General features: G+C 31.9%; 1 protein-coding gene across 3 annotated transcripts; it reads right to left on the bottom strand.

Annotated features, from left to right (window-relative positions):
- Nucleotides 1-8,054: 8,054 nt before the first annotated feature.
- Nucleotides 8,055-12,907, bottom strand: LOC108340622 (transcription activator GLK1). Of its 3 annotated transcripts, XM_052877471.1 has the most exons (7): nt 12,661-12,900; nt 12,073-12,533; nt 11,377-11,517; nt 10,475-10,774; nt 9,553-9,609; nt 9,208-9,312; nt 8,055-8,556 (listed from the first exon to the last, which is right to left on the bottom strand). In XM_052877471.1, exons 2-7 carry the CDS (start codon nt 12,511-12,513, stop codon nt 8,407-8,409), a joined length of 1,194 nt encoding a protein of 397 aa, XP_052733431.1. In that variant the 5' UTR covers nt 12,514-12,533; nt 12,661-12,900; the 3' UTR covers nt 8,055-8,406. The 3 variants fall into 3 exon arrangements, with proteins under 3 accessions (XP_052733431.1, XP_017433608.1, XP_017433609.1); XM_017578119.2 differs by having other exon boundaries at nt 12,073-12,907; XM_017578120.2 differs by lacking the exon at nt 9,553-9,609 and having other exon boundaries at nt 12,073-12,906.
- Nucleotides 12,908-25,029: the final 12,122 nt, after the last annotated feature.

Raw genomic sequence — 25,029 nt, 5'->3', positions numbered from 1 at the left:
TAATAGTCATTTTTTACTACTACATATGTGTCACAATGAAATTAATCGGTTATGTATTCAGGGAAATCGATTGAAATATTTTGTTTGGAAATTTGAATTTTAAGTTTCCCTCCAAACACAATTTGTGAATCATTAGCCCTAAACTAATAATTAGTGATGGAACACTATGTTCTAGGGTGAAGCAAGTGGATATTAAACTAACTGAAGAGGTTTGGTCAAACTTTGCTGAGTTCCAACCGGGTGGTGAAAAATTTCATTTAGGGGTTTAAGGATTCCACAAATTTACTGTCTATCAAGGTTGCCTACGTAATCCAAATGAGCTAAGAGATTACTCAAATTACAAACCAGAGGAATGAAGAAGGATGACCGCCTATGCGCCTTTATTATCACCTGGATTCTTCTGTTAAGGGGCAGCAATCACGCTCAGGTTACCACTGAAGATTTGTGTCTTCTTCATGCCCTTAAGGAGAATATTCGGACTGATTGGGCAACTGCAATTTCTGACAATATGCTTAAGGTTGCTAGACTGGAATCTGCTAGCATACCTTACTTTGTATTCATCTCCAAAGTGCTTCTTCATTTTGGTGTAGAATGTATTAATGAATCCCGTTAGTCATATGGAAAAAGTAATCTCATTGACAAAACTGCATTATATCATATGGGACTACAACATGGCCTAGATGGGTGGCTCTTCAAGGATGAGTATGTGGATGAAGAGGAAGAAGTTGTTGGATCATTATCTGCACCTTTCAGACCTCGTTCTGAGTTTGAGAAACACATGGTTAGGCAAATGCATTCTCTAACCATTCTCTTCCAATCAATCAAGCAAGATGTGGCTGCTATAAAAGGAAAGTTGTAAATTGATGAATCAGATGATGGAAATAAGGAGAATGAGGAGGATGATGAGACTGAGGAGTAAAGTGCGACAGATGAAAGTGATGAAGAAATCTTTATTAGGGACTTAATTAAACATTAATTTAGAACTTTGATTATGTTCTTTTTGTTTTGAAATGGATGTAAAAATTGGCTATTAAGCCATTTATGTTTTGAATGTTTTGTTTGTACCTTTGTAATGTTATTATGAATGAAATGAATATATTTTGGATTACATCCTGTGTTTATTAATTAATTGTTTGAAGTAAATCTGAATGAAACTGAATGGTTAAATCTGCTGAATGTTCTGTATGAGTGCAAAACTATTTTATTCACTATCATACATTTTCTTTGCACACTCATACTCAATTAAAGATTTTATTGGTTCACAATTGTAGTTTATATTTGTACTAACACTCAACAAAGTTGAGAAGAATGAGATTTGCAAGTCTGATACTGAAAATGAAATAGGTTCACATGAATTGAAATTGACTTGAAATGGACTGTAAGTTGCTCTGCAGATATTAATCGACTGCAAAAGCAAGTGAAATCGATTAATCCTCATAAATGTTGTTTGAGTTTCTATTCTACTCAATCATATATTCTGTCACATTCAGTCTAATGAAATATGCTTTCATGTATTCTAATACTCATAATATCATATACGATGTTAATCATTTTGAGTATTCTGAATGTTGCAAACTAAAATACAATTGAATTCAAGCATCACTCATTACTCTGATACATGTCATTAAATCTGCTATATGCTTGAATCTGACTCTGCAATTCTAAATTTGGTACTATATGATTGGGGAAGAAATTAGAGAAATCAAAACTACTGCATAATGATAGGGGGAGCAACAATTTCTGATCTTAACCTGTAAACTTGTATATTGATGTACCTCTGGATGTTATTCTGTTTCTAATTCATGATATCTTGTTTGCTAATGCCCAAAGGGGGAGAAATTAGTGATGTTAGTCAAAGGGGGAGAAATTAATGATATTAGAAATTGGTAAAACTGAAAATATCTGAAAAAACAATGTGAATGTTGTACATCATGGTTCTGTTGTACATCATGGCTGTGCATCATCAAAAAAGGGGAAGATTGTTGGTAGGGGGAGCAATGTGAATGCTAAACCAAATCTCTCATATGTTTAGTTTTTGATGATGACAACACATATATGTTTCCATGACAACAACAAAAATGTGTCTTTATGTTTTATACATATATTGATAAACTGATTGGTCTGCATACTTATTATGGTCATACAAGTGTTTACATCTATTGTATGCATACTCATGTTTTCATATGTTAAAACCACTTGCACTGAGAAAATCTGTATGAAGTAATCGATTATAGTGATTATGTAATCAATTAAGTTCATCAGATAGCTTATACTTAAATTGTGGCAAACAACAAGCTTTAACCGATTACATTTTATGTATAATCGGTTATAACTCGTGTCTTTTGCTAATAACACCTACTTGCAATGTGCAGTGATGAGTTTTTGAGAAGATTACACGATTTACATGGTTTACGTAATCAGTTAAGTCTGATATATTGTGAAAATTGTTTTCAAGCTAAATCCTAATTGTAATAACGTCATATTTTCAAATATTTTGACTTACAATTAACATGCAATCAATTACATTAATTGCTTAATCAGTTAAATCTGTTGTAATGTAATCCTGATATATCTCTATCAAAAGTGTAATCGATTAAAATATTTTCTTAACCGATTAAAAGCGTCAAACATGAGAAAATCTATATAATGACGCGTTGCGCTCTGTATTAACAACTTTTATGACTTTGATCATTTTAGAAATTTCCTATCTGATATCAAAGAGTTAAGAAAGAATTTGCAGGTGCGCTGAGTTGCTCCAAGAATCAAGATACGAAGAAGTTGATATTCTTGAAGGATAGATTTTGACGTTTATTGGCTAATCACTACTGCACAATTAAGGTGTTTTATTTCCTAATTAGACTTTGTTTTACAATCAAGAGATTTTGGTTTCCCTGTGCGTGTGGCCAGGAAGAAGAACGTGTGGTTCTTGTGACTTTGAGAAGGGTCTCAAAGGGGTACTGTAGAGAAGACAATTGCTCTTTCTACAGGGTGTGTTTGTGCTATATTAGATTGGTGAGTTAGAGAGAAGATTATAGTTGAGAGGTGTTCTCTATAAAGTCTTGTTGTAAAAACTCAAATCTCTACCGTGGAAGGTCTTTCAATCTAATGTTGATTGAAAGAGACTGGATGTAGGCATTAAGGCCGAACCAGAATAAAAAGACTGTGTTTGTTTTCTATCCTTTAACTCTTTACTACATTATTCTCATAATTGTATTGTGTTGTAAAGATTCCAAAAAGATAGCAAAAAAAATCATTTTTTATTGAAAACCAATTCAGCCCCCTCTTGGTAAGAGAAAAAGACATAACTTTTCTTACATACTTCATTTGAGAATTTGGACAATTAATTATTTTATGTCCTTGCTTTCTATAATAAAAACAAGAAAGTTTAGAGAAATAAAAAACAAATTGTATTATTATATCTCAGATGGAAATGCTTCTTTTCTTAGTTTCTCATATTCAAAATTCTTCAAGCTTCTTTATTAACAAAGGTAATTCCTCACCCTCACTTCTTTCCATAGACCCGTCTTCACTTGATTCTTCCATGTGAGCATTTGATTTTGGAGCCAAACCTATTTGTTTCTTGTCACTCACTTTTTGTTCAACGGGCCTACTCAAGTCCAATTCATGATGTCTATGTTTACCAAATAATGATATAAGAATCATGGTTGACAAATCATTTATTAAGAGATTGTTATAACTTTTAGCAGTCAAGCTCTATCAAGACCCTTAAGGACTTTCACAATTGACTCTTTCTTTTCAAACACTTTTTCCAAACCAATAAAATGATTTATAATATATGTGAATCTTTTCTTAACAAGAATAAATGTACATGCTTTATGAAAGATTAACAACCATGGCAAAGATGTTTTCATTGATCAACCATAGAAAGCAATCCTCACTAGAAAATGTGTTTCCACTCAAGCACACTAGTGTATAAGGGTGTGTCATTCTCTCATCTACCTCTAATAGCACACACTTTGACTTTGCTTTTCATTTCAAGAACCAAGTCACAACATACAAACACAACAAGGGCTTTACTTGATTTTGGGACAAGGCAAAGAAGGAAATTGGTGTATCTAGATACTATGAACTATCATAGAGAGCAATCACATCAATTTCACAATCTTATCATTCTACTCTCTTTTACCTGAAAACTAGAACAACCAAACACCAAATTGCAATTACCTTATTTATATGTTTTCTTTTCCTTTTTCTTTTTCTTTTTTTTTTCTTTTTTTTTTCTTTTATAGATGACATATATACAAGAATGTTTCACATCAACCAACACCAATTCACAATTGTTACTCATGTTCCCCTTCTAAAAATAGCTTCCCCCACACTTGAATCACACTACTGACCATGGAAACTTTACTTTTCCCATTAAGGTGAGATGGTCAATCATATTCAATAAGGATTATGGTTTCAAAAGTGAAGGAAAGTTTCTTTTAATGCTCAAAGGATTGCACAAGGGTTCTAATCTTTGAAACACAACTGGCTATTTTGGGTATATGATGCAAAGAGGGAAAGAAAGACGACCTTGTTTCAATGTAAGCATGCAAATGAATAACAACTAGCAATGAAACTCAAGCAAAGTTAATTGTAACCAAAAGAGGTAGCACTCATAGATAAAAACTCTGAGGCACAAAATCTCACATGGTTAAGTTCTTTGGTTTCCTATGGTTGTCATACACCATGCCACAATCATTAACCACAATAAAAACAATAACAACATTCTCGATATACTCACATGAAAACAACCACAAGCATTAGTTTTCACTAAATCACAACACATTCTCAATGCATTCCAAAACTAATTTATGAGCAAACACAAATGGTCAAGAAATATAGATAATATAACAACATAACAACAATCCAGAAATACACTCAAATAACAACATATCAACGGTCAAGAAATATAGATAATGAATACATCAATATTTAAAAAATAATCATATTCACAATAAGAAAATATAATTAATTGCACACATTACTAATATTTTCTAAAAAAAAAATGAACTCAACTTTTAAAATTTGAATAAGGTATATATAGATAATTACATGTATAAATACAAAATGATCACTAGTAAAATAAAGGGATTAGAAAGCACCGTATAGGCTTCGGTTTTACTAAAACCGAAGTGTATAGATCTATATGTCTCGGCTGCCCCGACACCGATGCCTAAAGCTCGCTACTGCCTCGGTTCTAAGCTAAACCGAGGCATAAAACTCTGCTCCATACCTGCTCCGCCTGCCCAGATGGGACTGCTCTGCCTGCTAGCTGTTCTGATGTATAGCTACTGCTTCGGTTGTACTCAGAACCGAAGCATAAAAGGCCTGCAATTCGTATTTCCACACTGACCGAGGTGATGATGCAGCTTTTTTTATTTTTGTCGATTCTTTGCGCCTCGGTTACATTGCTGACCGAGGTAGTAACGTTTGTTTACGCCTCAGGTGTTGGAAGACCGAGGTAGTAACGTTTGTTTACGCCTCGGGTGTTGGAAGACCGAGGCAGTAAGCTGTTTAAATCGTCCGCGAAACAGAACCACTCTTCTCTCATGTTCATCTTCTTCTCAGCGCAAAACAGAACCACTCTCCTGTTCATCTTCTTCACCACCGCCAAGTGCTTTGGTCGTTTCCTCTGCAACATTTGGAGCGCGCCTTTGCTTCCATCTCCGTCGCCGGTTTGCTGCTGCCTCTGCCTCCATTTGTCGCGGCTACCTCCATTTCTGTCTCGCCAAGCTTGCTGCCACGCTCCCAGGTGCGAATCGAGGAACGGGGCTTGAACCACTAGACCCCGGTGCGGATCGGCGGCGAGTAAAGGGCTTGAACCACTGGACCACCGTGCAGATCGAGGAACGAGGCTTGAACCACTAGACCCCAGTGCGGATCGGCGGTGAGTAGAGGGCTTGAACCACTGGACCACGGTGCAGATCGAGGAACGAGGATTGAACCACTGGACCCCGGTGCGGATCGACGGCGAGCAAAGGAAACTGGTGTCGGTGGTGATGGTGGCGAAGGTCTTGTCTTCCTGCTGATAAATTTTTGGGTTTTCTTACATTCAGATTCAGCCTCTCAGAAATTGAATCTCACTGATTGACGGTGGCGAGTTCTAAAATCAGAAATTGAATCTCACTAATTGACGGTGGCGAGTTCTAAAATCTGAAAAAAGAACACGTTACTGCCTCGGTTCTCTAAAAACCGAGGCATAATCCTATCTTGTTTTATTTCGGTCCGTGACCGAGACATATAACCTACTTTTTTTTACCTCGATCGTATATGTCTCAGTTGCAAAACCGATGCTATAAATAAAAAGAACCGGTGTCTTTTGTTATTTTTGTACTAGTGGATTAAAGTATCCAATTATTTTAAATGAAAATGACTCTATGTCTAAATGCTAAGGCAAGAAATAGGGATGATAAAACAAGTTTGAACCAATTATTAACATACTAAAATTTCGTTAGTTAGGTAGGAGTTTTCAATCTCTTTATCTGTCTGCTTTATCTCATTCTGTTTGACTTGCCAATTTAACGAACCAAAGACAAGACGAGACGGACCTGTGTATTAATTTATTTTTTTAAATAAAATTAATTTTGTGTATAGTATTATTTGAATGATATAAATATATAATAATATTATAACTTAAATTATTAACCCTTCTAAATTAAATTTTAATTATTAATTATAATAGAATAAGTTAATATGTAAAGATAATAATTATTTTAGATTATTCTTAAATGTATTAATTAATCTATTAAAACTTAACAAGAATATTGACATTATGATTATATATATTTATAAAAAATTTAAAAAATACAAAACTAAGAAAGTTATAAAAAAAAAGTTAACAAGTTAACCCGTAAGTCCATCTTTTAATAGGACGGATTAAAATTTTCATTTCACTCTTCTAGAAGCTTAGCCTCATTATTAATGAACCAAGACAAAATGAGCGAAAATAGGATACTGATCTATTTTGTCATTTCTAACCAATTTTTGATCTCTGGAAATTGAGTCTCATATTATTTCTTTCCTTTTATTTCTTTTAATTTTTTTTTCTTGATCCTTGAAAATATAATTCACCCCTAAAATCCAAAATCACAAACCCTCAATCCATTGAAGTCCCAATTGAAAAAACTTAAATTATAAAAGCTATAAAGAAAGTTATTGAATTTCTCACAAATTTGAAATATCAACTATAAAAACAAAAATGCAGGTCCTTAATATTACGGGCCATAAGAATTGAAAACTCCTTGTGATACCGATGTTAGGTTTACTCACTCCGACAAAAAGATGAAACTGAAAGGTGATATTACAACAATTTCTTAAATATTAGGAATTTTAAGAAAATATATTTATATCATATTTATGACATTACTAATATAAATATTAATCGCTTAAATTATTTTCAATTGTATGATTACATTACTAGCTAGCATTATTATTATTTATTTAGTTTTAATTTTAAGAAAACAACATTTTTATGTGTCTTTAAATTACTTAAAACATAAAATCTTGAAAATTTGTTTTTAATTTTTTTTTAAGTTATAGAATCCAGAAATATTTAAAATTCTATATATACATATATATATATATATATATATATATATATATATATATATATATATGTGTATATATATGTTTTATTTACTATAATTTCACATTTTTCTTTAATTCAAACTTCTTTATGCTAAAATTTCGTTACACATACCCTAAGCTTGTTATTTTGAAACCTTTAAACAATATTTATTTAAATTTAAAATTCTTGTTTAATACATTTTATTCTTCATTGTTTACGATTACAAACCTATACACTCAACTTAAAACTCAAAAAATGCTTATATTTTCGCACTGTTTTTTCCTTTTTCATACAAAGATAACTTTTTTCACATATATTTCACTTCTATTCTTCAAATCTCATATTTCATAAGAAGAGAGGTAAACATACCTTTTTTTCTCTTCAATTTTATTCTCAAATGTAGGGCGATGTAAAAGAAATAAGGTGAAATCTTCCTAAAGTGAACACTTAATTAATTAGATTTTTAACTGAAAAAAAAACATTTGATTAAAGCACCAAATTTATTGATACTTTCTCAGCTGCTGAAGCTATTACAAAAATAGCTGCCTTTACAAACGTACGTATACAAAATGGCTACAATCACCACACCATGATGAAACCACTATAACTCGTGCATTATAGCTCAGGAAAATTAGAAAAGTTCTTGAAGTTTTTTCTTCTTTTCTTTCTGGTGTTGAAAGGAAAAGAAGAAGCATATGAATGTACTCACACAGTAGCTTAGATGTAACATATATGAAATGCAACATCTAATGGATGAGAAGTCGTCAAATTAGGGTTAAGCGTCCTTCAAAGGACACCAAAGGGAAGAACATTCCCTCAAAGGTTGCTCAATTTCAAGCACTGGAAGGTGGAATGTTTGGAATCCCTTGTCTCTGTAATTCACTCATCACACTGTCAATTGCTGGAGCCTTCAGTCCAAGAGGTAAGGGCAGCCATGGCTTTGATAAAACATCTCCAATAGCTGCATCTATGCACTCCTTTGACTGCAAATTAAGATTAACAAAAAAGAACACAAAAAAGTAATTAGTCATATGTTGTTCTACTCTTCTTATGTTGAACAATCACACACAGACACATCCATGCGAACATACAAAAGTTAGATACTTAGACCAATGATATACTTGTGTCTATGCTTGTGGAAAAGAAATGATGAAACACAATGAAAGGAAAAAGCAAAGAAACTGAGGTATGTAATTCATCATAAGAGCAGTTAAAAGGAAAACCTAATACACAATTCAATTAACTTGGCGATATAAGGATGATTTAAGGGTAAAATTAGAATGGAGGGTGGAGAAGGTTAGAGATTCAACTCCAGTAACAATTTAGAGATATAAAGTTAATTTAGAGAATTTAAAAGAAAATTGAAAAAAGTTTTGAGTTTAATTTCTTTAATAACAATTACTAACAAGTAATATTATCGATTAAAACAAATAAAATTCAATGAACTTTTCCTCGTACAAACACATGTTTATGTTTATGTGGGAAAGAAAATATAAGAAAAAAAAATTAGGTCATGTATTAATATCATCTGATATATCCATAGGTTATGACATCTGATGAACAGTGTAAAATTGTTTTTACTGTTTATCATAACCATTGAACTAAAAAAGAGAAAAAAAAAGATAGAAATTTACCGGGTGAAAATCTAATAGAGGACGAGGACCATGGATGCCAATACTGTGATCTGCTTTGTACATGGCATGGGGTGGGATGCCAGGGACATGGTGAGTTCCAAAACCCTGCATGATAATTGTATTTTCTCTGTGGTGAGTGAGCCAAAATTATATTACAATATAGTATATGTGTTTTGGTTGCCCGAAAATGAGACAATGATTTTATACTGTGTTTGTGGTTGCAAGTAAATATGACAATAACATTATACTGTAGAAATGTTCGTAAAATAATTCAAGAGTATAAAGTTAAAGGTGAAGACAATTTGCATGGCTCCAAAATTGTAAGGCTGTGTAATGAGTAGCTACCGTTTGTGTCAGAGGTTGTGGGAAACCAACTGTTCCTGGTATTAGAGCATTTGGAGCCTGTTTCAAGGCATATATATGAAATCTTAGACAAATAAAGAAAGAGGAACTATGAATAGATTTAATTTTTCTTTGTTGCAAAAAATGTATCATGTATATATGTGTGACTCATGAATTATAAAAGATAATATAATTTTGTGTTAGAGGCTCATTGCAATGGTATAAACTCAAATTAGTCTTTTTATATCGATATTTGTTTTCTTTCCTGTCTAGTTAGATAATAAAAGTATTTTTAATAAAACTTTCTAAACTAATAAAAGAATAGTTTTCCTAAGTTGTTGCTTTTTAATTATACACAGATGGGAAATAATGAGAAAAAAAAAACACAGATAATTTGAATTTGAACGAGACTAGAATAAATTGCATATACAAGTTTCCAGGGGAGATAAATATTTTCCTTTTTAATATCTTCAAATCAAACTTAAAGACTACTGTTAATATAATTGTTTTCAATCAAAGGGTTGGCAAAGAGACAAAAGAGAAGTGGTTTCTATGTGACGGCATGCTTGAAAAGATAATGAAAAAAAAGAAAAGAAAAGATGGATAATGATGTAATTTTTTGGTTAAAAGGAGAACAGATTTTTCTACCTATAAAATATGTTTACGCACTAACAATAAAAAACAATATCCCACTATAAACCACTGTATACATACATTCATAAACTTTTATAATTGATAACATATAGTACGATTCGATTCAGATATAATTAATTGATAAAGTAAAACTACTTTATACTGTTGCACATGTGCCTGAATAATTATTGAAATGAAGTTCAAATTTTGAATAATTACGAGTTGTTGAGAAGAAAGAGAAACAAAGAATGAACAAGGGTTTGATTAGTAAGAGAAAGTTGAGAGAGTTAACCGGTTGATGCCAAAACGAAGGGTCTTGTGGTGGTGCAGGTGATGGCCATGAGAGTGGTGGTGGTGAAGGTGGAAGATGTTTGGGCCACACGTGCATGAAGGAATGGTTCATGGAAGGGTGCCCCCACACGTGTAGAGGTCTAAAATGGTGCATTGTGGTCATTGGAGGAGGGAATCCCATGGTGGGTGCTAGCCATGGACTCACCTCTCTCTTCCCAACACCATATATGTGCCTCCTTTGACTCCAACTTGCTGCTTCAGCCTCACGAGCCAGAAGGTGTTTCCGATGAGATCTATATTTCTGCATTCAAACACAAAAAAAACCCATATGTTTCAGACACCCTTTTCTCGAATCCTGCTTTTCAATTATTATCATTGATTCAAAACCAAGCATCTAATGTATGGAACCATAAGACAAACAAAAAGTCCAAACTTTGGCCACTGCATGCAAACAAACTGGTGTGTCATGTCATATATCAGTTCATAAAATATTGATTAAGAAACAACTTTCTGATAGGAGATTTTATGTTTTTAAAGAAACGGTGTATTAATTGTTTGATGGAAACGCGTTTCTTTGTTTTCTTTCAACCATACATATCATACAGAAAGAGAAAGGAAAGAACCAGAAAAGAGTTTCTTTCTCTTGTCACAAAATTATCAAGAATTGGAGAAGCAACATCATCATGAGAGAAGGTTACTGTTTCTATGCTTATTCTGTGAATGAATTCTCCAGATCCTTGTAGGGAGGTTTATACCACATGCTTATATATATATATAAGTGAATCAACTTGACCACACAAGTTTAAAATCAACCCTAAGCTTAATTAACTGCAGCATGAAGTTGATTTACAGAAAGATTAAAAACTATGAGTACAGAAGGGAAGAATAAGTTGGAGGATGTACTTGAAGGTGGCTTGCAATGTTATGACGAGTTAAACAATTAATTCCCATAATCTCCAAAATCCTTGAAGGCACTGCTTTGTCCACACCTAGCTGTTCCACAGCTTGCACAAATCGCCTGTGCAATTCTGGGGTCCAATCCACCTACACATAACCCAGAAAAAGGAAAACATAAATAAACACACATACCAATAGTACTGTCCCATATGACAACTTCAAAGTTATAAAGCCCTCAAAAATATATCAATTTTGCAGTTCATAAAAGAACTTAGCTGCTGTTTTCTCTTCATATTCTTTTACTTTGAATTTGATTTTTGCTGTTATAATCTGTTTGATAAAGAATAATGCATATAAAGTCAACACAGTACATATCCAAGTAAACCCCTAATTCTGGTACAAGAAAATTACTAAAAGCTCTTGTTGAATTGAATCTAAGTTTTTCTTTTCTAATGCTAACACTGAAACTTTGAATTTCTCTCTCTTTACACCCTTAGGGTACCCGTGAGTTTTTGACACCAAGGGACGTTGTCATGAGTCATAATTGAGACAGTGACAGAACCTTAATTGTTAGCTCAGTTGCACATGACTCGTGTCTAATGACATTACCTACATTCACTGAAACCAATCCCCTAAAGTAGAAGAGAAAGAACAATAAATTAGAAGATAAGTTCAAAGTACAAACAAACTATATCTAGCTACCTTCACTTTTCTCTTCCCTTGAGGATGATTACTATTACTATTATTCTTCAACTGAGCCGATGAAGATTTTCTTCCTTTTCCACCTTCTTTTGGCGCAGGATTCACCACCACCGATTCACCATTCTTGCTCACTATCTCTTGACCCGAAGCAGCACAAGAACTTTTGTCTTCCTCTACTTCCTTTTTTGAAACAGTCAGAACACAGTTTCGATCATTCTCCTCCTTGCTGTTCTCTGCTGATGAGTTCATCTCCGACGACTCTTCCCCGGCGCTGACGGAAAACTCACCAAACATCTCCAAGTCCGGCAAGACATCTCCGCCAACGTCGATGCCGACGAAGAGATCGTCGAAGTTGATGCTCTCCAATAAGTTCCCTTCAGAAAGCTCACGAAAGTCATCATCATCTGATGCCGATTTTGCTGCCATCGAGAAACCCTCCATCTCTCTTTGGTTCTTTTCATCTTTGATGCTCCTCAAAGGTGCCACGGCAAGCATCAATTCCAAATCAACACTCTATAGATTGGAAACTCCAACGATATCCTAGCAAAAACTATATTTATATATAGATATAGATATATATGAACGTACCCTTTTTTGAATGAGTGGTAGCTGGCTACATATATACGTATAACATTAACTCACGTGCATGGAATGAAAATGTAATTGAGAAAAGGGTAGGAAAAAAGGTAAAAGAGAAAGGGTAAAGGGTAACGGGAATTCTGGTTTGAACTGAATCTGAAGGAATTGTGCTACATATAATGGTGTGTGGAATGGTTTTATGTGATGTTCCCTTTTTGGAAGTGGTGTGAAGGAGAATAGGGAGAATTGATCACAGCCACAAGTTTGGTTTGGCGGAGTTTTGTTTTTATGCTTTTCGTTTGCAAGTGTGCGTGTGCTACTTGCACGGTTTTCTGTGCGTTCATTGTATTGCATTATTATAGTTTGTGGATGCCCTTTTTTTGAACATAAAAATTAAGGTGCTCTCTTTCTTTGCTTTTTCTCTAAATTTTTTGAAAATTCACTTGCAAGGGTTCTCGTGAGCTTTTTCTAACTATGTGCACAAAATGAAGAGAGAGAAAGACGTAGGTGTGACTGGCTCATCAATGGTGTCGGATCGTAACAGTGTTTCACAGGGGTGAAAGGGATGTGTGATGTGTTAATGTTCGCCATAGTGCCAAAATTGACTGCTGTATTTTTCTCACTTCTAGATAACACCTATCCATACGCATCTTGTTTCCGTGATAATCATATAATTCAAAAAATTGCAGATTACACAGTTTCTTAGCTTATCAGTACGCACGTACTTTTCACTTATATCTGCATTATTTACGTAATACCCATACCACTTTATTACAGTTATTGTTCTATTTTTTGAGAAAATTAATTGAGGAGATTTAAAGGTAAATTTTTTTTTGTTGTTGTTTATTTAAGTGGATTTGAAAGCAAGTGGGAATGAATTTGGAAGTAAAATATCTGAGAATAAGTGTAAGATTTGATTAATGTAATACATTAAGAAAATTTATTTCCGAATCCACTATCTCTTATCTCTAAATTCACTCAAATAAGAAACAAAAATATTTACTTTTAAATCTCCTAATTCATTCTTAAATTTTATTAAAATAAACTTTAAGATAATATTATGATATTAGATTAAAAATTAAATTTTAAATCTAATTCAATTTTATAAAACTAATTTATAAAATGATATTTATATTCAGTTATACATTATAAAATCATTTTATTTATAATAGATTTGAAGATTCTAACATTTTGTATCATAATCGAAGTTAATATTCTTTACTATATTATCTAAGTCTTTCCTCTAAATTTGAAAATAAGATTTGTTTTGGCAGTAAAAAGTTGTATTCAATGAATACAAATTGTATCCAATGAATCAGTATATAGTGGTTGATACACGTTCTTTTGTTAGCTCAGAAAATCTAGCTTCTAGTAATTTTTCATTTTGGAATTGTGTTCATAAACATGTTTGGTATATACATCATGAAACAGTTCTATCTTCATAAAGTATTGAATTCTCACTCATTTTCTATGGAAAAGTTTTAGTGAAAAACTTAACTAAAGAATAATTCTTGAAAATGCCACATTCATGAAAATGTTTTTTAAAATATGTATTCTAAGCTTAAAAATTATACATTTTAAAGAAATTTGAATAATCTCCCTACCAAATGAGAAACATCCCTCACAGTGTGATATCAAACATATTCAGACTTTTAAACCAAGTTTAGTAAAGTTTTTCACTTTGATTAGTGATTCATTATGAAGCTACCCTATAGTCTTTATAAAAGAAAATTTTAAATATAGACTTAAGACCTTAAATAAAATAAGCGAGTTTTTATTTTTATTTTTATTTTTATATAAAAAAAAGGTTTAAACCCTTGGTTGGTCCTCGTATTTATATGAAAATCTCAAAAGGATCATCGTTTTTTTTTTCGGTCTCAATTGGGTCATATTTTTTGTAAAAATGAGCCAATTTTACCCTAACCGTTTAGTTGTTCTAAACAGCGTTAAATTAGATTGAGCTGTATTTTTTACTTTGATGACGTGGCATTGTTCAATAAAATTTAATGGCTGATGTGTTTTAAAATTGTTCAGGTCACATCTCAAATCAACTTCTTCTTTCTCACCACTTTCTCTCTCTCCCATCTCTTCCAACACTCAAAAGCTGCAGTTTTTTTTTTCAGGAAAGAGAAATGAGGTTCATTTATGGAAATTCTAATAGGGGATATCTTATACCTGAATACAGAGCACGTCTGAGATTTGCCATGGCCTTTTCTCCAACCACTCCAAAGAAGTAATGCTGGACGATGTGGCTGAATAATGAAAGCATCCCTACTGCAGTGAAGATGGCTGAATAAAGTCCAACTTTCGTTTTTGCCTCTTCCTTAAAGTATGCTACTCCTATGGTGATGATGAAAAACCCAAAAAATGGCTTTGAGATACCAGAGAAAGCTGCTGAAATTGAGCCAATAGAAACCTTCACTAGCTCCCTCTTTCTAAGACGAAACCAAATTCTGAAAAATATATTTCTTTTTCCGCTGCCCATTTTGTTGTGTTCCTTTAGCACAGAGTGCTCGGTAATATTCTTTTGGACCTCTCCCTGCACTTCTACTGGTGGTCTAGTTTCAGTAGGAAAATCTTTCTTGGCGGGCACTTTTAGTCTTTGAAGAGGAAAAAACAAAGAAAAATTGCAGCTTTTGAGTGTTTGGAAGAGATGGGAGAGAGAGAAAGTGGTGAGACAGAAGAAGAAGTTGATTTGAGATGTGACGTGAACAATGTTAAAATACATCAGCCATTAAATTTTATTGAACAATGCCACGTCATCAAAGCAAAAAATACAGCTCAACCTAATTTAACGCCGTTTAGAACAACTTAACGGTTAGGGTAAAATTGGCTCATTTTTACAAAAAATATGACCCAATTGAGACCGAAAAAAAAAACGATGACCCATTTGAGATTTCCATATAAATACGAGGACCAACCGAGGGTTTAAACCTAAAAAAATTCATTCTTTTGAATTGAAAATTATTATTTGTAGTCCTTCACTTAATTTTGGTTTCAGTAATTTTTTTATGGGTTAACGATTTTGGGTTTAGTCCCTACTCGAAACTTTGATGGCTTTTAGTCCTCATAGTTTTAAAATTCTTACTATTAATCCTTAAAATTGGATGGCGTTAACTTTTAGTAGATGTGGCAAACAGCAAGGTCATGTCTTAGTCGACGCGCTCTAGGAAGCTGAGCCACGTGGAGGACATAGACGCCGTCGTCATCACCCCCTTGTCGCGCTCCACCAACACCTTCGATCGTTCCTCCGCCCCCTCCTTCGGACCTCAGCCGTTACCCTTGTCCCGAGCCATCGACTCCCGTTTACCCTCCTCCAAAGATGTTGCCGCTGAAAAACCCAATGCCGTCGTCGACAAACCCAATGCCGCCGTCGATTTTACCCTTCCCGTTGGTTTTCAAATGCGCATGTAATTCAATTCCTTCTGTCAACTTCAGCACTCGTTGTTTCCTTTGTAGTTTCTGTTTCCTCGTGTACTATATCGGTTATTCAAATCATTTTCATTGAATTTCTTAATTGTGCTTTGTCGATGATTTTGTCCGCACCAGAGATGCCAACATCTGACCCTTCAACTGGGCACCCACCTCCTGCTTTCTTTGATTTATTAGCATTGCGCACTGATACCACCCTTTCTCCTCCCCATCAAAGCCCGCGGGGAAAAAGCCCCACTAAACACCCCAAAAGCCCCAATGCCCATTCTTCTTCTTCTTCTCCTTCTCCTTCTCCATCCATACACTCCATTTTATCCCTTGACACCTGAATGGCACGTCGGGAAACCACTCTTCCTTACTCTGTCCATCCCTTACCCTTGCCTCCTTGGGCTGGGCCTGGAGCTCCCATAGTCTCACCTCCTGCTATCTTTTCCCTTCCTGTTGCTAAGATGGAACCCTTCCAATGAAAAACCAGTGGCAAAAAGGAAAACTTATTGGCAGAGGTACCTTTGGATCTCCCATGTGAAGTGTAAACATTGAAGAAATTAGGGGTTTGTGTGCAAATTTGGAATAAAAAGAAAAGAAAACGTGGGAGAGAATAAACTCATACTTGGCATCAGACGTGGGTTGGCCGTTAGCCACGTCAAACAAAAATTAACGCCATCCAAAATTAAGGATTATTTATAACAGTTTCAAAACTATGAGGACTAAAAACCATCAAAGTTTCGAGTAGGGACTAAACCCAAAATCGTGTGATGCTTAAGGGATGAAAAACATATTTAACCCTTTTTTATTCCTTTAAAAGTTGAATCATCATTTTTTTTCCTACCATACATTTTAAATTAAGTAATATTCATTTAAGAGTTTGAAAAGCAAAAAGATCACAAATTAAATATTAGTTGAAACCATTAAAGATTGTCACCAACCTTTGTATTTAACTCAATCACTCAACCATAGTATTATAGAAACTAATTAAAATAAATTTTAATTTCAAAAAGATGAAAATAAATAAATAAAAAATCACTTACACTTAACTTAAAAAATATTTAAGTCTAAAATAAGAAAAGATAGAAATCATGCCGAGTAAGATTTTTCTTTCGAAGTGGCGACTTTACTTGTTGGTGCTACTAAAAATTCGTAACTTCGAAGGAAAAAAAAAGAATAAAAGTATATGCTTGAAATAAAAAATTGAATGTGCTTCTATAATTAACATATTGTATACTTAAAAAATTGAATGAGTTAAATTGAAGAAAATATTAATAAAAATGAAAAATACAAAACGTACATGCTGATTTGTCATAAATTAGCAACATTTCTTACAATTGACCTCAATTTCCCATCTTACAGTTGACATGACAATGTTGTCTCCCAAGCTTAGTCGCTTTCCTTTCATTTAATATCAAAGCTAAAGATAGGTCCCATCGTAAAAGATAGGATTCATAAATATAGTATTTTAAGATTTTAAAATAAATAGATATCAAATTTCGAGAAAAATGGTAAGTACTGAACAAAAAATACGGATATCATTATTTTTTTCTCTTTCGTGAAGGAAACTATTATTGATTGAGAAACCTTAATCTGTGATGCGATAATGGTTTGGAGGTATGAAACTACCTAGATGTATGCATTTATTATGTCATTTTTTTCTCTTGTTACAAAGATCAATAACTAGCTTTTCTGTAAAATGTCTCTATTCTTTCTCACTTTCACTCACATTTCCTTAGCATTTATTGTTCATGACGTTTCTCCTTTTGGGTTGAATTATGTTTCCTTGTGTGTCTTGATTATTTTTATTTCATTTTTTCAATGCATCTCATATCAAGTTTGATTTATATATATTTATATATATAGGTTTCATAGAAAACACATCAAATTCGATATTAACTAAAACATTAGACACAAAAATGTTCTCAAATTAAGGTGCAATCTTTAAAACGTATTATGAGTTTGATTATTTAAAGAAGCTATTATTATAGGCATGTTTTTACCTATTTCAATCGATACTAATATACAATACAGAAATAATAAAGAGATTTTAAACCAATTATTGTTGACATATTTTAAATTTAAAATAGAGATATTACATATCTGATGTAATAAATATTATGAAACAACACTAGTTCATTAGGATAATATTTGATATAAATTAAAAAAGAAAATAAGGAAGGGTATTACATTGGTCAATCATGCAGTGTGTAATCCTTTTTTTTTTCCTTTTCTTAAATCTATAACTAACACAAATTATATAATTAAAATATATTTTTATTTTTATTTTATTAGAATCTCAATGAAAATAATTATTTAACAATTATAAACTTTATTGAAAAAAATAAAACTATTATTTTTAATATTTTCCGATATTAATCATGTAACCTAATTTTGTGCATCTTTTTTCAATTATTTGCTTCCAAGATAAATAATCATTATTGTCATTGAAAATCATAACCTAACATAACAAAATAAACACCTTAGTTTTGAAACTAAGTAAAATAAGTATTTAAAATCCCATAACATATGAAAAATAAGAATTTTTTTCAAGAATTTTTTTCTTCATTAAGAGTAAAACATATGAAAATTTATCAAGTGCAGTCCTAGAAAATAGGTGAGTCACAAAAGATAATCTTAAAGACTTTATCTTTTCTAACTAATTTTTTTTCCTAGTTCACCTTCACATATAATGTTTCTAATTTAAAAAATAAAATCAATTTCTAAGTCAATGGTCTTTTAACAAAAATCCAAAGATTTAGATGATGAAAAGAAAAATAACTAAATAAACCAAATATTTGATTTAAACTCATTCTCATAGAGTTACAACCTCCTCACAAAAATGAAACAAACTCATACTCACATGGAGTTCTATAGCCTCTTCAGCCAATGGAACAATCTCAAATTCATATAAAATCCTACAACTTTATCAAACAATGGAACAATCAAACTAGAGTCCTATAACCTTTCCAGCTATGGTGGAATAAGTTATCATCATATTCACACATTTATACAGAAAACATATTTTCACAAAAACCCATCTTTTTAATCTCTACACCCAAAAATACTCATGGAGCCTGTTTTACTTTCCCTTTTCACTTCTATTTTTATGATACACTTTGTGTCTACGAGACCTAGCCCCCATTTTCGCATTGCTTAATGTTCTACAACATTGTGTTTTTCCATTTTTTTCATTACTTAGGCTTTGTTCACTTGAATGGATTTGGGAGAGAGTGATTGAATGAATTTGAGAGAATTTGAAGGTAAATTTTTTGTTGTTTATTTGAGTGGATTTGGAGGTAAGTAAGAGTGAATTTGGAAGTAAAGTTTGTGAGAATTAGTGTAAGATTTGATTGATGTGACAAATTAAAAAAAAATTACTTCCAAATCTACTCTCACTTACCTCCAAATCCACACAAATAAACAACAAAAAAATTTACCTTCAAATCCTCTCAAATTCATTCAATCACTCTTCTCCAAATCCATTCAAGTGAACAAAGTGTTAAAGAATTTGCACTGTCACCCCTTCTTCATTATTTTTTATGAGTCATTATTCCAACGTTTATACGTTTTCACATTGCTAATGGTCTCCACTGAACTCGTTGGACATAACACCATCGATGGTTACTGTTGTGCTCCCAAAATGTTTTTTCAATGCACAACTAGACACAAACTTTTAACAACGGTTACAACATAGTTCCAAAATTGTCATTAATTTCGTTGTTGTTATAAGCTTAAAAAGTTGACGATAGGTAGATGCAACCATTGTCATAAGTTCGAATTTTGAAAATGAAAAGAATATATGGAAGCAACAATAGAAATAACAACAACTATAAGGAAGCAACAATAGCAACATGCACAATGTGATAGCAAAGAGAAAATAGGAAAGGCACAAAGTAATGGTGCAATACTATGAAACATGTGTGAAAGACGGTCGATGATAACAAGTGCAACACAATGTAATGGTAATGAAGGTGCGAAAATCAATCGACTCGAAAGATTTGCACATGGATGACTAACGATGACAATAGTGACAAAGTGTGACTACAAATGATAATAGTATGGGTGGAAGAACTACCACGAGACGATGATGGCAGCACGATAGGAGTGATGACGCTGAGAACATGAATATAAAAGCTAAGAAGAGAAAATGAGGAAGTAAAAAGTTGAAACCTTTTTTTTTCTAAAGAGGAACAAAATTTTAATGACGGTTCTTGTATGAAATTGTAGTTAAAAGTCTTATGCTTACACTTTTAAAGACAGTTCAACATCATTATAGGTCTCCACCTAACTTTTAATGATAGTTCCTCCATGTAACCATCATAAAAACTATAAAGTTTTATTTTTTCGTAAAATTTTTAAAATAATCATCATGAAAAACGTCTTGTTAATTACAAGATTGTCATTGTGTATTTTCACATTGATTTTGTAAAGGACCTCGATATGTTAACAACTTTTTTTAATAATTTTTTGACAACGGATTACGTGTCACTGTTTTATTGGTCCGTATATTTGAAACGGACCAATCACAAGCTACTACATAGGCGGTTGTTAAAAAATTGTCAAAAAAAATTGTTAAAAGAAAATTTTTCTTTTGTAAATGCTACCACATAGGTGGTTGTTAAAAAATTATCAAAAAAAGTTGTTAAAAGAAAAATTTCCTTTTATAAATGTTATTAATTGATGACGTTAAAAACTTTTTTACACTAATGGTGTTTGCAGTGTTGGGTTCCATCACCACTTCATCACTAACTACATGTAATATATTGTTTTAAATATTACAAATTAATGAAGAATATTACATCAATTATAGATATTTTACATCAACTTTCACAATCGATGTAATGTGTCTGACTTTCTACGTTAGTAGTACTTATATAAGTTTATAAACTATTGTAATATCTTTTAAATAATCAATATAAAATGTATTTTTTGAGTAGTGCAAGTTACACTAATTTATAATACTTTAAAAATATTAATATATCTTTATCATAAAAAATAAACTCTCTAAATTTAGTTAGATACCATTTTCTTAAAAAAAATGTCATTATTGCTTAAAAGATTATGATAAGGATTTTGTATAAGATATATTAAAGTTTTTTATATATATTTTGAAGATAATTATAAATGAATTATTTTGGGTTACTTCAATCTATATATAAACTATTCAATATTATACACAAAGTAAACATGGATTTTATGCATGCAAATATATGGATCCATATTAATTAATCTAAACCTTAGGGATTATCAAGAAGCTTTATATTTCCTAGCATAATATCAAGGTTCATTGTCTCTTTTAATATATACTTATAGAATGTTTTAACCTTTCTTTTAACCAATATCTTGACATTATTAATCTAATCTTAGACTTTTGTTTCTCCTACCACTTGTCTAAAACTTATCCTTTTAGGCAACAAGTTTTTTTTTCCTCATTCTTTCTTTATAGTTATTCATTAACTTTGACCATAGCAATCCGCGAAACATACAAAGATATATGAAGGGTCTCGAACCTCAATCTATCAATGTTATCTTTAATACCATCACCAATAAGAGGCTTTGTTGTACATTTTGTTTATTTTGAAAGATTCATTTTGTTTTTCAATAGAAAATCAATTTGCTTTACATAAGAGTGAAATGGTCTTTTTTGCTACTGGAATTATTTTCTTGAAGGAGACAAGTGCTCACGGGCTTAATTAAGAAGATTTTATCTGATAATAAAGATAATATATTTTTAATTTTTTTTTTCATAATGTCAAGTTTGAAACTAATTTGAAAAGATGAACTTTAGAGACACATATTGACACATGTAAAGGAAGATAACCAAAAGGAATCTCATATCTAGAATGTACGTTGGTGTGAGTAAAAAATTCAATTCCTTGGATATTTTCGTTATTTTATTTATTTTATTTTATGCTCTAATCATGAGATTATGTTACTATGCACTGGGACCTAATTTAAAATTTTCGTTGCTCATTCTTTCACTTTTGTGTTCTCTAATTGTTACGCAGTGAAGCCTGATTTACTTAATTGTTACTATGGTTTACTTAGAAATTAAGCATAAGGTTGTAGGTTAAACTTCTCTTTCAATTGTTGTTAATGATAGTTTGTTTCGACCAAGTAATTGAGTACTTAATTGTTTTTGTTTAGTAGTTCTTAAAATTGGGTAAATATAGACTATGTTCTTGTTGTGTACTTCACAACAATTTAAGATTGTTTGCTTCTTAAATGATCTCGCCCTTGTTTCGATTCTCTTTTGGATCAATAAATGTAAATGCTAATAAAATATTTTAAATTCTTTATAAACAATTTTTATGCAAGGAAAATTTGAAAGGTAATAGTTTCTTTATAAATACGTAAGTTAATCTATAAATTATTTTCTTTTATCTAATATATTAGTAATACAATTTTTTCTCAAACATTTGATGTTATTTAGGTCTTTTATTTTATTATTATTTAAATTTCTTTCATTTTAAACACTGAAAAACTTTAATGAAAATATTTCTAATCATGCTTTGTCTCTACCCTTTGCTAAAATAATTTATAAACTATTATTGTAAAGAGGGGCATTTCAAGTGTTTGGGAGACCTAAATCAAATTTAATAATGTGGTCTTTTATTTATTTTTTTTAAAAATTTTTCAATGCAAGATTATTTATTAAATTTTCGTAATTAATTTCATTTAAATTTCAGGCTGTTTTTTAATTCCAATTTGTATTCATCGCTTATTTCATTAGAGATCTCATCTCATTATCCACCAAAAAAGCTAAACTCTAACCTAGTTAATAGTTCAGCAGTTCGATCCAAACAAAAATTCTAGTTCCTCGTCAAAATATATACAGAAAAACTCTTGAAATCCATAAGTCTAAAAGTACTGAAAAGCAAAGCTAGACAAAAGAAACACATTTCTAATTATAATACAAATATAACAAAAACATATTAACCACAAATAAAGATAAAAAGATTGGAACACTCACACAATGAAATCTATCAAAACTTTTGAAAGAAGAACTCTAAAATAGAAAAAAGCAAATAGACGTGAAATCATCAAACCCATAAATCATAAGGTGCCCAAAAATAAAACCGAGAAATAAACACATTTCTAATCCTAATACAAATTCAACAAATATAATAAAAACAACATAAATAGAAATAAAAACATATTAACCAAAAATAAGGAGAAAAAGATTGGTACACACATACACCATGATATTCAAAGAATGGAATATGTCAATAATTCTCTTTTTCCTAAAAAAAATATATTTTATTTAAATTAAATATCATTTTTAGTACCAATAAAAATTAATCGACAGTGATAATAATGTTTAGTTAAATTTTAATATCAAACAGAAAGTTATAATTATTTTCATAGAGTATAATAATACTGTATTTTTAGGTTTTTTTTGTTCAACTTAATTTTATAATTAATTTAATAGAGATATATTAGTACTAAATATTTTTAGGCTTTTGTTTTTAAACATACTTTTATAACTAATTTAGTAAAGGAATATTAGTAATAATTATTTTAGACTTTTATTATTCAGAGGCCTAAAGTGAGTCATTTACCTCACTACTACAAAATTGGTTATAGATAACACTCAATAGATAGTGTCTTTTCAAATAAGCGCTATCTATGTGCGGAACAATAGATAACACTTTTTAAAAAAACCTTACCTATAACTATGACAATAGATATCAATTATTTAAATAAGCGTTATCTATAACTATTTAATATTATTTTTCAATTAATAATTTGAAATATATCAATAGATAACGTTTTTTAAAAAATAAGCGCTATCTATGAAAATCGAATAGATAACGCTTTTTTAAAAAAGCCCTATCTATGAAAACCGAATAGATAGCGCTTTTTTAAATAAGCGCTATCTATTGTGACACAGTAGATAGAGCTTTTTAGGATACGCGCTATCTATGGCGATTAAAAAAATTTCGTGTTCGCGCTACTAGGATTACTCTTGCAATTTGACGTTCACTTCATCATTGGCTTAGCGCTGCTGATAACGGTTGATTTTACGTGTTTTTGTGTGTATATTTTGTGAATAAATCAACTCCTTCATAGCTTTTACATTGTTTTATTCTCAAGTTTAGTGTATTTTCTAGTTTTTTTTGTTTTATTTAGTATATGCTTGTTTTTACCTATAATATCTTTGTTTGAATGTGCGAAATAAATCAATAGGAAGTCATTCTAGTGGAGGAAAACAAGCAAGAACTCAAGGAAACATGTTTTGGGACAATAAAAGATCAATTTGAAGTAAATACCCATGTTGAACGCCTTTGAAATTGCACAAGAACTTACATTTTAGAATGTTGTCAAAACTATTTGGGGCTGAGCGCCACACTTACAGAGAGCTCCCAGTGCTTTTGGCGCTGAGCGCCACTTTTCACCATTGAGCGTCACATTTCCAAAGAGCTGTCACAAAGGTTGGCGCTAAGCGCTAGAGTTTTACTGTTGAGCGGTGGCGACGCTGACATGTCAAAATGGGTTATTTAAGCATGATTCTCGTGAGTTTTTGGGAGTCTTCTCCTCCTACACTTCATTCTTCACCTAGAGAGATTGGGAGAGGCCCTTGGAGGTTGTTTGGTGTGTTAGGAAGCTCTTCCACTCCTCCTTGGGTCTTCAAGCTTCATCAATGGTGATTTTGCCCCTTTTGGGTTGAGGAAGAAGATGGGTTAGGAATTGGACATGGAGATGCGAAGGGGAGGCGCAATTGGAGCATGGAGCAACTGCAAAGAACCTTGGGAAAGGCTATGCACCCTTCTATGGTTCCAATTTCTTCTCTATCTCTTCAATTTTGTAGAACCCTAAGTTCTCCACCATGGAGGGTTTTCCTATTTGTCGAGATTAGTTGTAAAACATGGAATTCTTATGTATTATGTGATGTTAATGATATATGCTTTTCCAATTCATGTTAGTATTCAATTTCTATGCTTAATGCTTGCTTTG

The sequence above is a fragment of the Vigna angularis genome, chromosome 5 (assembly GCF_016808095.1).
Source record: "Vigna angularis cultivar LongXiaoDou No.4 chromosome 5, ASM1680809v1, whole genome shotgun sequence".
NCBI classification, from domain to species: Eukaryota; Viridiplantae; Streptophyta; class Magnoliopsida; order Fabales; family Fabaceae; genus Vigna; species Vigna angularis.
The sequence above is the reverse complement of the archived record's forward strand: the minus strand, read 5'-3'. Positions and strand labels throughout refer to the sequence as shown.

What these genes read in the sequence shown, in the direction of transcription:
- LOC108340622 (XM_017578119.2), bottom strand. Translation starts at nt 12,567, where the DNA reads ATGCTTGCCGTGGCACCTTTGAGGAGCATCAAAGATGAAAAGAACCAA. An exon ending in AAGGGAAGAGAAAAGTGAAG is followed by an intron (nt 11,518 to 12,072) that starts GTAGCTAGATAT and finishes GGTTATGTGTAG; the next exon opens with GTGGATTGGACCCCAGAATT. An exon ending in CTCTATTAGATTTTCACCCG is followed by an intron (nt 8,557 to 9,207) that starts GTAAATTTCTAT and finishes CTTAATTTGCAG; the next exon opens with TCAAAGGAGTGCATAGATGC.